A 16515-nucleotide genomic window follows, 5' to 3' on the forward strand; every position below is an offset into this window, starting at 1 on the left:
TAAACTGCGTGGAGAGAATTGTGAGAGCCAGAAGATGCCACTTAAAATCACTTGCATTAATACTCACTTGTTTATTGTAGCTGAGAGCTTCTAGGGTTGGCATTCAGTAAGAGGCACATCTGTCCACTTTTACATCTTGCCCCCCATGTCCTTTTGGGGTGAGGTAAGAGAAGGAGTGATGTCAGAGAAAGGTACCCCTGTGCTGCTGATTCTTTGTAAGAGGAGCCATTCAGACAAAGGTTAGTGAAATCTGGTAAATTGTGATTTTCTTGCATGTAGTTCTTGAACAATTTCCAATACATGTATTTGTTTGGAAAAAGAGGGAAAAGGAGTGGTTTAGACTCCTTTCATGTACAAATGTTTTTGATCCCACACTGGTAAAGGCAAATGAGAATGAATCTAGTAGAGGAGGGTAGAGATTAAAGGGACATGCGATGAAGGATTATGCTAAAGATTTATGCTATCCCAATCTACTTCTGCTTGTGGTGATACTAGATTCTCACATTGGGTCCTAGGTGGGCACAGAAATACACTTTTGATTTCCTTTTAGGTTTCCCCTTTTGCTGGGACATCTCAGGAAAGAACAGCGCTGTACCCAGAATGTCTTCTGTTTGAGATATTCTGGATACAGACTTCAAGGTCCTTAGTCCCCGTGGACCTTTCTCTATTGGGACAAGGAGGGGATGGAGGATGGACTATCTGAAACACTATTTCCACTTTCTGATGGTCTGATAACAAGGACTGTATTTTGATCTGGTAACAAACGTTTGAGAACAAGTCGTTTCTAAAAGGAAAAGCAGTGCTATGTAGTTAAAGAGCTGGCCAGAAAACCTGATAATATAGATACCATTATACACTCCTCCGCAAACTTTTCACATAGCCATGGGCAGGTTGACTATTCTCATTTTGTCTTTCACAAGAGGCTCATATTCTCCTTACTGTATGTGTTGTGAAGAAAGAAATCTCTAATATTTTAGAAGTTTTATTCAACTCCCTGTGGAAAGGAAGATAGATATCAACAGGAAGACTGAGCCCTTGCTTTAGAAAGATGACTTGCAATTTCAAGGAAGAGGACAGAACATCAGAAGTCAAAAGGCATATTGAAATTTTCAAGAAGCAACGCTGATTCAGAACATGTTATGTTTGCAGCTGCTGGGGTGTGAAACTTCTTCCACGATGTGACAACCAGCATGAATTACTTTATTGCTCATAACAAATACAGATGGACAGATATCAGGGTGAAATGAAGGGCAGGGGCATTTGCAAAGTGATAGAGAGAACCTTGCACCACATGCTGCTTGGAAATAAACAGATCGTAATCAGCTCTTCTGCCTTTATCTCCAGAAAACCTTTAGAACTGACATTCTCCAGCAGAAGACTAAAATGCTTTTAGGAAATGCATGTTGTTTTATGAAAGTCTGTCTCTATTTTAAGGAGGTTGTCTAAAATGCTAATGTTTCTCTTTTCATCACGATTCATAAAGCCTGTGGCTTTCAAATTTACCATTTCACTTTCAGTCATGCGAACTGGATTACTTCATTCCCTGTCCTTTTTCCAGTGTTACCAATCAAGAAATTTGTTGTTTCCAGCCTCCAAGAACATGATGCCTATATTCCTTGCATGATGATCTACATTGGTTTTGAGTCAGGATTGAGTTCCCTGCCTATTACATACAGCAGCACCTGTAGCAGAGCTAGGTATGGAAAGTACTCCCAAGGGAAAGATATTACCATGTAGAGTTTAGTCTGTTAATATAAAAAAGAAAATGAGATGAAGATGGTGCCTCTAAAACATGAGTGGAAAGATAATGTTGCATTTTCACCCAAAAGTGATGGTAGTATCGAAGTCCATGCAGTAAATCATTGAAACTACTTACTGGTCATATAGGCAAGGCATTGTTTAAGTAAACTTCTGCATTATAGGTCTTACAGAACAAGCAATGTAATACCTTCCTTACTTGCACCCTGTAGCTACATTTCTAGAGGTGTGGGTTACTAGCTGGTGGAGAAGGGGGATTCATAGTACCCCTACAATCTGTGCAATTTGCTACAGTGTGAGGACTTGGGATGGGTATCCAGGAGAGGATCAGCTGTAGAGACAGCTAAGCAGTGCACAGCAGCGAGGTCAGATAAGGTGTATTTGCTGGTACAGCTCCTATTTGTCTACATAAGGTTCAACGACGCATTTTGCTGGCATAGCCTCTCCTTCAGTGGACTGGGATTGTCATGCCATGATCCTGAGGTGCTGCAGTTTCTTGGAGAGGTTTTGTGAAGAAAGAAAGAGTGCAGAGAACCATTCATTCCATAGTCTAAAAATAAATAAAAGTAATTTCAGAAAAATAAATAAACAAACATAGGATGTGCTCAAATGTCATAAAGTGGTATTAGATGACAAAGCATGGCTCTTTCTACCTTTACAGCATGTATTCAAGAAAGGTCTTATCAGTGCAAATCAAACTCAGACAAAACCTCATCAATTTGTACTGATGAGCTATTTTTTATTTATATGGCATCCCTTGCTTCTAAATTAACAGAAGGAATATATGTATTGCTTCAAGTACGCAGCACAAATATTTGCTTTTCTGCTCTCCTTTCCGTGTCAAGCACCACACCAACAGAACAGTAATCAGAAAAAAATACCACTAACAGGGGTTTGTGTCTAGAGAATACAGGCTCCTCTTCCCTGGCCCTCTCCTCACTAAATGGTCTGAGTATCATGATTCAGTTACATACGTTAAGTACTTTGCCACCAAAGAATCCCTTTGATAGACTTGTTCCCAGCACTGACCTCAGTTTCATGGGGGCTTTGACAGATGAGGAGCACCTGGAAAATGCCGCTGGACAAGCACAAGCTCACAAGCTGTTTATGAAACCAACTTTGCAACTCCCTTTTCCAGCTCTACAATTTGCAAGGGCTGCCCTCAAGGAAGGTTATGGCAGGATGAAAGCCAAGATAGTTTTGAACAGAAAAGAAAGCTTATATTTTATTTATTTCAGATAAGCTCTAATGGATGGGCTTGTGAGGAGTAGACTTGCAACTGGTCGAAGCCGCGGTAATCTTAAAGTAAGCCCACTGAATTTGCAAGAACTAAGATATTTTCTTTTTCAATATGTGGTATCAAGTCTCTGTCAGAGGTTAGCTCTCTGTTTTTTTTTTTTTCAAGAGAGAATGTAAGCCTAGAGTTAAGATGCTGATGGATTTTGCTATATTGTTAGAACAAGAATTTCAGGTTCCATCAGGAAGAGAGGGGAAACAAACCTCAAAATTTGGCCTAGAAATCTTGGTCCTGCTACTTTAAATCTTCTGTTCAATGGCAAAACTCACATTGGTTTTAGTGGGGTAAACACCATTCCTTAGTTTGGTATATAGGATGCAGGGTTGCTTGTGATCCCCTCTGAGACCTATGAAAACTGGCTCCATCAGCGAGTCATTGGGGTGGCCCTGAGGAGTTACTGACACCTTGCAGCCAAATAAAGCTATTTAAATTCAACTCATTAAAAGCCAGTTGCTAGGGTATGTGTCCATTTGGATGAGCAAGTGCTGTTACCCAGGGTCAGCAGTCACAAGCTGAAATGGGAGGGTTTTGTAGAGCTGACAGAGGCAGAGAGACTTGTGGTGCTGTTATTGAAAATGACATAGGAAACAGTAAACATTTTATGTTTTAATCTGTCTTTCAAATTGAGCCTGGCCCTCCACGGACCGAAAAGCAGGAAGACACTCTGACATCAAAGTTGCTTACTAACATTTACTGGTTGTTTTAGAAAGTACTCTCAGAAATTCCCAAGGAACAGAGACCAGCGGTGCCTGTGGGAAATAAGAGTTTCTGCAGGAAACGTATTTTTTTCTTTCTGCACCAGATCTCCCTGAATATATTCAAATGCTTTGTGCAGTTTTTATTCAGTTTTTGGTGGGATGGTCATAAAACCTAAGATAAAAATACGAATTTTAAGATGTGTATCTTATTAAAAGGGCCCTGGTCACTGGTGGGCTGAAGGCCTGGTAATCTTTGTGTTGTCAGAGAGAACCCTGCCAAAATCAGTGGCAATCTAGAGAAACCAGGTATAGTTTCAAGGGAGGGGTTGTGTTCTGCAGCTCAGTCTTGCATAAGACTTGCTATAATGAGCACAGCCTTGAGTAAACTGCCTTCCACTGAATCAAATCACTCTGTCCCAACATATCTGTAGATCCTTTGCACACTTAACATTTTGGGTAAGGAGTTCTATAAATCTCTGATGGTGCTAATTTATCACTCTTCACGAGTTTCACTGAATCTGCACTGCTGGTATTGGTGATCCTTTTGATCTGCTGTGGGAAAAGGGTAAAAAAATAACAGAAATTAAGATAAAGTCAAAGGCGAGCCAAGGAGACAAGCTGCCACAGAGACTGCTGGATGATTCACAGTTTTCAAATCTTCCTCCCCCTGCCATACGCATTCTGTTTCTTGAAAGAAAGTGGAATCACTGCTATGGAAAAAGAAATGTTTCAAGAAGGAAACAAATGTTTGGAGACCTGACTTGGCTGGAATTTTCCCTGCACATATACTTTTAACATGTCAGTGCTTAAACTTTGTGTATGCATGAGGGGGGACAGGGAACAATCAAATGTTAGTGAAGATGCCCCCATCTGTTCCATTATTTGAGGATGTAAAGATGCTCTTTAGCTCTCATAGTCCTTGCCAGGTGGTCTCCCTGCCCAAATTTCACATTAAAAACAGCTGCAAAGACTATTTTTTTTTTCGCATAGCACATGCAGGAGGAGGGACAACAGTCTCATCTGTTTTGCACATGGCAAATGTACAGTATAGCTAGATCTGAATTTAAGTGTCCCTTACATTAGGTCTTGGGAACGTTTTTCCTTTATTTATGAAGTAAATACAGGTCAGCCCCATGCACCCATATCAGATGTAGCACTCAGTCCCCGCTTGCTGAGCAGAAAATGCTTTACTCCAGCCCCTGCCCTCCTCCTACACTCAGTGCTCCCTGGAGCACTCAAAAACATTCTCACCAAAAAACATCTGACAAGGTCACCATCTAGATACAAGAGAGGGCAATAAAGTGTCGTATGCCCCAGCCGTGTATCTGCAGTGCATATATTATCTCTGACACCAGAATATCTACGTGCCTCACCATCCTGGAGGTACCAAGTGTCACACACACCTATTCTGGACAGCAGGGCAACCCAGAGGGGCTCAGTGGCTTGTCCAAGATCACACAGGGGATCAGAACTGAGCTGAATCTGTCATGTCTTCACTGGAGCAAAGCATATCAGTGCGAGTAGATACATCCATTGGATGCTGTGGGGTAATGGATGGAGATGAGAAGGCAGGATTTAAACAGATGTTGTGCTAGTACCCAGAGATCAGAGCTATTAGGCACAGCATTGCACTGAGGTAATTTTACAGCTTCTAATTCCTGAGCAAATTGTCACAAGTCACTTGGATGCATCTGCACTGAGCTTCATTGTGTGGTGTAATGGTCATCTGCTCTCTCTCCTCAGCCCAAGCTAGTATCTTATTTTCTGGACTGTCCTCCCTCCAAACCATCCTTACTCAAATCATCCTGTGCCAACACACACTGAAGACCTTGCAGATCAGTAACATTTTTGATTAAGACTATTATGAAGCTCTGATTATGTTCATGTGTCACTGTTCACACGCATGTTATTTTTCTGTCTTCCCCACTGCAGATCTGCGCAGGATGACAGCTGGCTTCATGGGCATGGCTGTGGCCATCATCCTCTTTGGATGGATTATCGGGGTGCTGGGGTGCTGTTGGGATCGAGGCCTTATGCAGTATGTGGCGGGGCTTCTCTTCCTCATGGGAGGTAAGGATGTTGGTGTTTGAAGAAATGTGTTTTCCTCATTGTTTTGATGTTCTCTCTTTCCATATGTCCCTCCTTTTCTAAGTCATTGTAGACACGTTTTCAGAAGTTTTTTAGATGACCTGAACTTGGTTTCATTATGAGCTCCTGCTGGTATACATCAAGGATAACCCTACTGTAATTACATGCTACTTCTGTCACAAGACAGTGTCTCTAAGTCACAGGACTGGAAATGGTCTTCTCAGTTCTTTAGTCCAGTGCTCTGTTGCTGCAAGTAACCTTGTCACCCTTAAACATAGTAAGCTTAATAAATTTAGTAATAAAAATGTGAACATTATGCAGATGTTATTCCCACCACTCTCCTGTTTCATAGTAGAACACGCTACTTTGATAACTAGAAACTATGCTCAAGTTCTTAACCTGTATTTATTACTTGTCAGTTGCTCTTGAGTCAGATGTGTCTCCTTGCTTTCTCTGATGTACCTGTAAAAACAATGGTAACCTTTGTTTTCCTTTTCCCACTCTGTATATGCTATTTCTTATAGACTTTTCCCCGTAAAACCAATCCAACAGCCCTTTCTGCCACCTGTTCTTGTTTGTCCTTGCCTTTCTGAAATACAGATGAGAAAGGCAATTCCCAAATAAGGTCTGATCAATGTCTTGTTAAGTGACGTGATGGTTCGCTGTCTCTGCTGGAAATCCCTTATCTAAACTGTTTCGTGGTCATATTTGCCTTTTTCCTGCTGCGTCACACTGGAGACCCACAGTCACCCTTCAGTTGGATAATACATCCAGGGCTTTCTCTTTCTCTGTAATTGCCACTGATGATCTCCCAATTTACAGAAAAGGATCCCTTTCTTACTCCCCAGGTACCTGCCCTGGCACTTTGTGCTTCTGAGCTCCAGCCTTCAAGGTGATCCAGTTTTCCCCATGTCATGTTCCAGCTATTCTTACTACAGATACCATCCAGCCATCCAGCTTTCTGCCATCAGGGGGTTTCATGGCACACAGTTATTTGAAATGAAGGGTGTGAGAATCAAGTTCCAACACAGTGCTAGGTGAATGTCTCAAAGTGAACGGCACTACTTCTGTTCTCTCTTCTCTGCTGGTGGCTTTTGTTTGGTTGAATTTTCGCCCCCACCCCAGGTAGATATCACTTCACTGCATTTATTTCCCTGTTTGTCTGTACTGTGGTGTGACACAGCTAAGTGTGTGAAATACAGGAAAGCTTCTCTAGTCCCAGAAGAGCAGTTAAGTGTTTCAGTAACAAATATTCATGTTCCAGTGCTGTTGGTGCTGGTGACATGGACAGTAGCCCTCTCGGTACCCACAAACACATTTGAAATCTGCTAGTACCTTGTGCAAGTACACACTGGTGTATGTGTGGACGTCTGTAAATGTTTGTTGTGGGTGTCAATGCTTCATGAGTAATGGGTATGGCCAATTAGCTTGGTATTTCTTTTGTAATTAAAAGCTTAGTTTGCATGGGGGGCTATTTTCCTCTAATGTGCTCAGATAACTATGTGGTATTTAACGTACTACAGCACGACATTCAGATAAAAACATTAGGACTACACTAAATAAATACAGAAAACTTAAATTTATTTGAAACTAGCTAAGTCTTGTTTACTAATTAGAAATTTTCACTATATAGGGGAGAGCTGCTAGTGCAGCTGCAGAGATTACTTATTGGCTTGAAGTAATTTGCTTGTCAGTGATTTGAAAGATGGTTGAAAAAAGTTTTCAGGTGAAAAAAGACTCAGTGTAACCATGCATAATGGGATGGGTCACTCACAGCTTACAAAGCCACCTTTTGGTATGCTCAAACAATACGCATTTCAGTGGAGACAGATCCAAGGTCATGGAACTGGGAACAAAATGTGTCAGTCATCTTCACAGAAGGAGAGGCTGCCTCTCAGAAAGCAGCCGCTTGGAAAAGGTCTCTGGGATCACAGTTGCTGGGATCATCCAGCTGCACAGGAGCTCCTGGTGCAATGCAGCTGCTGCTAAATGTGCCCGTTTTGATGGGAATAGGCAGTAAGAGCATGAGGTAGGGTTATCTCTGGGCAAAACAAAACTATTTCTGGACATCCTAATCTGGTGTCCATAATGAAGGAGGATGTGGAAAAATTGGGAGGGGTTTGCAGTGGAGCTACAAGAATGACTCAAGGTCTGAAAACCAAGAAAAATACAGCATGCCACAAAAAGCCAATTGCTTGAAACTGTTTAGCAGAAGGCTTATAACTGACTTGAACACAGTGTGGAAGTACCTGTGCAAGGAGAAGCCATCTGATAGTAGTGTGCTCTTTGACTGCATAGACAAAATAACGACAAGATCCAGCCATTAAAATCTGAAACTAATTGAAATGAGAGGCACCAGATTATTTTATCTGCCAAATTCTGCCTAGATGTGTGATATTTTTAATAAAGATGTGTTGGGAAGAGATCAAACTTATTTTCTGCTCCAGCATAGACAGGTGAATCAGAATTACAAAAGATCACTCTCTTTCTTGTTTTGCAGAAATCAGTAGAAAGTGCTATGCCTTTCCTGATTCATTTCCACAGCAAATTTTCATAAAGTTAGCATCTACAAACTAAAGTAGCCAGATAATAAAATTCACAAATAGAGACACCTAACCTAAAAGTCAGTAGCTATCAATGTTTTTAGACTCTGTCACATAGTCATTCCTTCTACAGCCAATGAATCTTTAATTTGAACCTTTTTATTGCACGACAGTGTTTGAATACAAAGCTGTTACTTCTTTCATGACACAAATATTCTCAACATATCATCACATTGGTCCTCAAAAAGCATGGAGCCAGAGTGCCTCTTCATTTTGCCTTTTTCTCTGGTCCCCTAATGGGAAAAATGCTTTGGGAGGTTTATGACATCTGATCTTATTGCAGATGAGAGGAGACTGTGTTAAATTGGTAGCTATATAGTTAGCCTGAAATCTAACTTTCCCTTCTGTTTGCAACACCACTTGCCTTGGCTATGTTTGTAGCATTTGCTCTGTTTTTATTTCCAGACTAATAGCTTTTCTGCAATGCTTAAACATTCCTGGCTTACCATATCTATGGGTTTTGTCCCTTATTGGCAATAATTCTTTGAACAGGAAATCTCAATGGAGCACTGAGAAGTGCACTGTGATAATCTAACAAGACCAGACGTGGTTGCCTTGGACCTCTGGTTCTTTATTATATTTACTGAACAGTCTTCTTGCTAGCCCATGTGGCGGTGCCTAATAAGGTCTTACTTTAGTGTGCTTGATCTAATTTCTCAAATAAATTGCTGAAATAAGTAATTTGTGAAATGCAGGCCGTTATCTGGTATTAGCTCATCTGGAATCCAGGACATGTAAACTGTGATTTAGAGTGTGTTTTACACTGTTATTCAGCATGTTTTGTAACAAGTTAAAAATTATAAATAATTCATCTTTTCTGTTTAGTCCAAATGCATCTGTATCAACAGCAATCACAGGTCTCTCATGGCTTCCAAAGTTCTTTTGCATAATTTTCTAGAATTTGTACTTGGATTCCTTATCTTGAACAACAGCATTTGCCTGACCATAGTAGATATTTTTTCAGTCCCTCATCTTTTACAGAGCCAGATGGATACTGCAAATTAGGTTTAGTATTTTTGACCTCAATTTACATGATGGTAATATTGCATAGCCTCCTGTACCCAAAGTTGCACTATCTGTTGCTTTTTCATTTCTGTATTCTCAGTGTTATTTTATCCTGCAGGGTGGGAGAGTTTCTTTTTTGAGAGCTTCTCCATTTGGAATTGTGTTCTTAAGTTTCACTAAGACTAGTTCATTTTATGCATCTTATTAGAGACTGTTTAATTCTATTACAGAAATGGGTCATACTCAAATTATACATGACTCCAAGCACATCCTCTTGCATCTTCTTGCGTTTTCACTACATGCATATCATTGAAAATCTGTGCACCAGTTAAAGCTCCATACTGGGCATGTCATCCAGTCATTTTGTAATTTTCTAATAATTTCTGGAACCTTAGAAGCATCTGTAACACTGCTTCCAAATGTCAGAGTCCTGTGGCAAACCTGATGCTTTCATGCTCATCTAGTACCTAGTTGTACTCTAAAGGGAATTCAGTTAAACACCTACCTGAGGAAAAGCATGTGGGGCATTTTATATGTTTTGTTTTGGCCAATATATTTTTACTTGCACCAAAACCATGCCTTTGCTTTTTGAAGTCTAGACGTGACCTCCTCATCAGTTCTCAGGAAGCAGTGCTCACATTTTCTGGCTTTGAGAAATTCTTTTGAATATATTCAAATCCTTGACTTGCTTGGTTTTGTTATCACAGCAAACCCATCAATTCATTTGATTGGTGTCTTTACTCCCTCAGTAGTAGCTGATATGGCCAGGTCAAGGTCAAATTTCAGTTTTACCTCCAGCTCCAAAGACTTGGGATGCTATGAACTGGCACACTGGCAACTCTACCAAGGCAAATCCCTTCTTTCAGCTCTTAATCAAGTTGTTTAAGAATATTTCCTGTATCATGATAAGCAGACTAGTTATATATACATCTGATGATTGTTTTTTCCACCTGCTCTCCGGTGTCTTTATTCATAGGACTGACTTGTTTCAGCATCTCAGATTTGGCTGCATTGATTGTCCTTCCACAGCTATGCAAACCCAAGCTCACCACACCTTTTGTTATTGTACTTGCTTTAAAAAAACAATCTCTGATAGCCGAGTGTTTTCCCAATTCAGTTCTGATTTCATTTTAGTCAGCTGTTTTGAAACATCACATGGCTTGTTTTATTTCTGTTTATTTCTAGTTCCAGGCCTGTCTTTGTCTCCCAAAACCTCTTCCATCCTCACCAGTGCCTGCCACAGGGAAAGTGGGGTGGCAGGGCTGCCCTATGGCAGCATGCTTCAGTGTTTTGGCAGTGGTCACATCCTCCTCTTCCCTACTTGGTGCACCTCCCTGCTGACCTGCTGTCCCTTGTCCCAGCTGGAAATACAGAACGGCACTTCCAATATCTTGTTCTGGTGCCCGCTTCAGCACAAATTTATCCCTGGCCACATTACATCCCCTGCCAAAGCTACACCACTTGCCTTTGTAAATGTATTAAAAGAATCACAAAGAATGCTTTTTTTATCTTCCTTATCAGAGCTCTGTCCTTCTGCTGCACATTCATGCATTTTCCTTTTGTAAGTCTGTAATTTGTATTGAGAACACATTTCAGTGAAATAGTTAGGAGTTTTACTGCATGCCTAACAAGGCAGCCCTTCAGGGAGAGACTTCTGCGTTGTCTTATTTTCTTCCAAATTTACTGCAAATAAATGCAATAAATCATCTCTGCACTTGTTTACTCTTTTACCTGTTCTCTTCACTCTTATCTGGTCTCTGCCAGTTTTGTCTTGTGACATGCACTTTAGGATCACTTTAGGGTTTTTTCTCCATTTGGTAACAGTTTCCTTAGAGAAGCATATAATTTTACTAGCCTTGCAAATACTCATTATTCTTTGCAAAGTCAAGTGTGCTTCTTGCTGTAACCTTGCTTTGAGCCAATTATAAATTTTACCATTAATAATTCAGTCTCTAATTAGTCTATTTGGAAATTATTCCAGCTGTTAAATGCCCTTATTCATGTGATTTAGCTTCACCACGCAGATCTGTAATAAACTGTTCTGTAGTCTCATAGCAGCTCATTCCTTGTCTTTGCCTAGTGATATTTTTGTGTGAAATACCAGGCTTGAAGCTTTGCTGGGGAGTCTGAAATGCCCCTTTTTACTAGCACTGAAAGTCTTGCTGTACACATACAGAAGTGTTGTGGAGTTTTTCCACCTCGATTTTCTGTCCTAGCATTTGCTTTCAGAAACATCGGGAATTTCTTTCATCCTCTCCCCCTCCCTCTTCTCCAATGATGATCTGCCAATCTGGGGGATTCAAGCATCGTTTGCCAGCTCCACTTCTGCCACTGATTTGGGTTTCTTCTGACCCACCTAAGAGTGCCGTGGAGACATCCATACTTGCAGGCCTTAGGTCAGGGTTACAAATGCTTCAAACCTTTTCCCGCAGCAGAGGTGAACACCTATTCTTTCCAGTGCTGACTGCTGCAGCAGAGATAAGCAGGCAGGAAAGATGCATGAGAAAGAAGAAAAAATAGAGTTATGCAGGTGTGCTGGCACAATTTCATGCTTTATTTCAGATATGCGAGAAAGGATGCTTATTAAAGAAATAAAGAACAACCTACTTGTGAATGTATGAGTGCATTCTGCTTTTGTATTCTAATCCGGAGAGAAACAACCTTTTATAGATCATTTCCATCCTTCTCCCTTCTCAGAATTATTTCCAAAATATTCCTTTCCTCAGTCCAGGGTTGAGTCAACGAATTGCTTTATTAACCCTGCAGCTAGAGAATGGACTGGCCATTTCCACTGGGTCAACTTCTCTTGCCCCAGCCACACCGTGCTTCACGTGGACCTGTCACAAGGCAGCAGGGGTGACAAGGAGGCACCCAGGAGTTTGTGCCAACGCATGTGCCAGAGCCCAGCAGCTGCCAGAGCACAACTCGCTGTGTCCAGGAGCTGAGGACCAGCCTGATACTGAGGGACGCAAACCCCATCAGAAAGGGGGGCTTCACAGCAGAGCTTGGGGGACCCTGCAGCACAGTTGTCGGTAGAGATGCACTGCACACTTCTGCGTCCTCTCTCACTCCTCGCCTCCATGGAGAGTCTTGTCTTCCAAATCCCCAAGCCTGTGTGCTGTGCTTCTTCGCCTGCACGGTGCAGATGTTAGTAGATGACAACTGAGGCATCTGTGTATTTGCAGCCATGGATCGTTACCAGCTGTTGAGTCATTTGAGTCCCAAATTTAACTCACTGTACTTTGAAAAAAGCACATAGCAGTAGAAAATAAGAGTGTTTATCCTACACAACTGTGGTCCTGCCATCTGAAAATAATCATTCTACTGCTGAATAATTTAAGAAACAAAAATGGAGCAATTTAATACAGCAAGTGTAAGGAAAAGCTCTGTGATTGACGTCTCCTAGGCATTTACGAAGTACCTTCATAGCAGCTGCCAAGACGAGGCAAAGAGAAAGATAAACAAGAAGAGAAAATAAAAGACATTCTTTGGAGTTCATCTGGAAATACAGTGGGTCTCACAGGGCACTAGGATTTCTATTTCTCACTAATGATCAAGGTCTCCATTCTTCAGGATGTTTGTGTGTGGTGACATGATCAATCACGACACTGAAGACTGAAAATATTTTCTGTGACTGTATTTATTTTTTTTTTTCCACAGCATCCTTCTTTGAAAATCCAGCTTCATGTGCTTCTTTTCCAAAAGAAATAGCTTTAGAAAGTTTACATAAAATCTTTTTTTTTTCCACATGGAAAGGCAAGTGCAAATGCACACGTACGTGCACAATTGTACGCATACAGAGCTTAAGCAACATCATGTGATTGTTACTAAAATAGAGGTATACAATAAGTCTCTGCAATCTGAGGAATGAAGTTTGGCATAAATACAGTTTTTGCAAAGGCGTAATACCTTTTGCTAGTTTGAAAAGTACTTATAATTCAGAAAAAGTTGGATCGGTGGAAAAAAATGAGATGCCAAACATGCTTTACTCTTGTGGGAGATACCAAATTAGTGATCATAGTATCATGGAATAGTTTGGGTTGGAAGGGAACTTCAAAGCTCATCTAGTCCAACCCCCTGCCATGAGCAGGGACATCTTCAACCACATCAGGTTGCTCAGAGCCCCGTCCAGCCCGGCCTTGAATGTCTCCAGGGATGGGGCATCTACCACCTCTATGGGCAACCTGGGCCAGTGTTTCACCACCCGCGTTGTAAAAGATTTATTCCCCATGGCTAGCCTGAATCTCCTCTCTTGCAGTGTAAAACCGTTGCCCATTGTCCTATCACAACAGGCCCTGTTAAAAAAAAAGTCTGTCCCCATCTTTCTCACAGGCCTCTCTGAAAGGTCGCAATAAGGTGTCTCTGGAGCCTTCCCTTCTCCAGGCTGAACAACCCCAACTCTCTCAGCCTGTCCTCACAGCAGAGCTGTTCCAGCCCTCTGATCATTTCTGTGGCTCCTCTGGCCCCTCTGCAACAGGTCCATGTCTTTCCTGTGCTGAGACCTCCAGAGCTGGACATAGGACTCTAGGTGGGGTCTCACCAGAGCAGGGGCAGAATCACCTCTCTTGACCTGCTGGATAAATGCAGAGGAACTTTAGAATTCAGCAGAAGTTCTCAAAAGCCACTGTGAGAATTTATGTATGTAGGTTGACCTCCAGATGGAGACAAAGGCTAGTTTGTATCAAGAGATGCCATAAATTTGTTATCAAAGTCTTTGAAACAAGCCTCAGAGGGACAAGGTCAGTGTCCAACTGCCATGCCTCCCACACCACATGGATGCTCTTCTTCCTGCTTGTGCTTTTGGTTAAATTCTGCATTATGCTCTAAAGTGATTTAAGATCTTCAATTGGAATGAACTTGAGTTAATGTGCGGCGTTAATGGGTTTTAAATGTTTAAACCTCTCTAAGGCTCTTGATTTTTTAAAACCATCAAACACATTATAAGGGTGTTGGAAAAGGCAGAAAAGGAGCTGATGAAGGTCTTTACGGACCTGTGATGAGACCTAGAGCCCAGAGCAGCCATGCAGGCTTTGTGCCTCAGTGCCTATCAGGCAATAATGTGACAAGGCCAAGTACTGCATATTAAGGTAATAAGAGTTAGCTTGTTTTAAAAAATGCTGGCTTTCCTCGGTTTCAGTATTTGTCAGTCCCTCTTTAAAAACAGCTCTCTTCTACACAGTTTGTGATATCCCTCATAGACAGAGTTGCAAGTTGTGGTCCCATTTTTAGGTTATGTTTCTGGGGCTTAAAGAGTGACCCTTCTTGTGTATTTCAAAACCTGAACACTGATGGGTACGTGTCCATATATGTACATATATGTGTGTGTAGGTCCACTGGACAGATAGAAGTCCAGTCCACACACATGGGGAGGGCTGGAGGTGCTTCTTCTTCCTGACCATCTAACCACTAGCAATCACTCTTTAGAAATTAGGATCACTTTCCTTTTGAATGCCATCTAATTTCCTATTTTCACTCCAAAAATAAACATTTAGGAAATTATCCATATTGGCATACCTCTTCTTCGCCATCTTTTGAGGTTTTAATATGATGCCAGAGTTGCCTGTTTAGCATTTCCAAGCTAGAAAACAGTTGCTCAGCTAACAGCATGCCAAGGCTCACCATACATAATGCTTAAAAGGCAGAGTTGAGGTAGTGTGTTATGTCTTTATTTCTAGTACTTCTTTATGCTTACTGGTGCACTGAGAACTCATTTTGCATTTATTTCCTAATGCTAGCACCCATTCTGAGGATGAAATAGGGGACTCTCTGGAAATATGAAAGAGCACCTACTTTCACTGTATGGGCTTCCATGAGTCACTGCGTATCTGCCACTGAAATGCTCTTTTATAGTTTTTTCATGTAATACTCCTCAAGGGCAATCATCACACCCATCTTTGCATTCTCTACATAAGTTTTAAGGCAGAGTTATGTCCTTCTCACAGAATACTGTTTCCTTTAGATTCCATTTTTTGCCATAGCTCATGAATTTTGCTGACTTTTTAGGTCAATACTGACAAATCTAGCCCTGAAAAGCAGGGAGCTTCAAGTTAACACGTCCATAAGAGAATGGAGGTGGGGTGGAATATAGAAATGTTTTTTTCAAACCAATAACACAGCTGTGCTACAGGACATAGTCATTTCAAAGTGGTTTCTTTGTGGGGTTTTTTTGTTTGTTTCCTTGGTTGGTTGTGTTTTTTTGTTTGTTTGTTTGTTTTCCTGGGAGGAACAGCACAATGGGAGAATTCATTGTCAACTCCATAGCAGTTGATCTCCATGGAAACATTATCAGCTGACTTCAAAGTCAACCTTCAAATGTGTTGGATTCCTTTCCCTGTGGCTCATTCCTGATGCTCCTAGATGTGCACTTGCACACTGTGGGAGAAATACGAACACAAGCAGTTCCAGCAACCTTGTACCTGATCACAGAAGAGCACTGATGTTTAGGAGGAGAGGAAAGGCTTTGTATTGAGGTGCAAAGTTCTCACAGTCTGCAGCAAAAGACACAGCAAGTGGCGTATGTGCACCTATAAACTCATTGTTTCTCAATCTTAACTCAAATCTGTCTCCCTGAACTTGGCATGTAGTAAATTAAGGAGTCAGCTCTCTCTGGCTTTTCAGCAAAAAGAACTATTAATATTCCTCTGTGTGTTCCTTTTAAGTCAGCTATACTGACTTGTAATGTTTCCCTCACCAGGACAGAAGGTACTGAGAGAAGTATCAGTACCTTCCAGAGTTAAAAGAACAGAAAACCTAGCATAGTCAGTCTGTGAAGGGCATGCAATCTGGTTTGCTTCTCGAGGATGTCAGTAGGTCTTTGAGGGGCTGACAGTGGTGAATTAAAGTAGAAGCAAAGTAGGGGAGACAGATCCAATAGAAATACAAAAGACTTTCCCACTCACAGTCCTGGAAAACAAGTTACATGTATTTTGAAATTCTGTGGTTGTTCCATATCCCTTAATGTCACTAGGTCTTTGATCTGTTGCTGGCTTCTGAATTTCAATGGCAAGAGGCATCAAGGCCAAAGGAAGACAACAAAAACAAAACTGGCATTTATTATTGGGTTGCT

At 41.3% G+C, this 16515-nt stretch overlaps 1 protein-coding gene across 7 annotated transcripts in view; it reads left to right on the forward strand.

The window, feature by feature from the left end:
- The window catches only part of TMEM178B (transmembrane protein 178B), a 254951-nt gene that overhangs the window by 203573 nt on the left and 34863 nt on the right, over positions 1-16515 (forward strand). For all 7 annotated transcript variants that reach the window (XM_065038696.1, XM_065038710.1, XM_065038674.1 and 4 more), the window contains one exon: positions 5686-5823. In XM_065038696.1, coding sequence (XP_064894768.1) covers positions 5686-5823 — 138 coding nt within the window. The remainder of the gene's footprint in view (positions 1-5685; positions 5824-16515) is intronic.

This window comes from Columba livia, chromosome 1 (assembly GCF_036013475.1).
Source record: "Columba livia isolate bColLiv1 breed racing homer chromosome 1, bColLiv1.pat.W.v2, whole genome shotgun sequence".
Classification (NCBI taxonomy): domain Eukaryota; kingdom Metazoa; phylum Chordata; class Aves; order Columbiformes; family Columbidae; genus Columba; species Columba livia.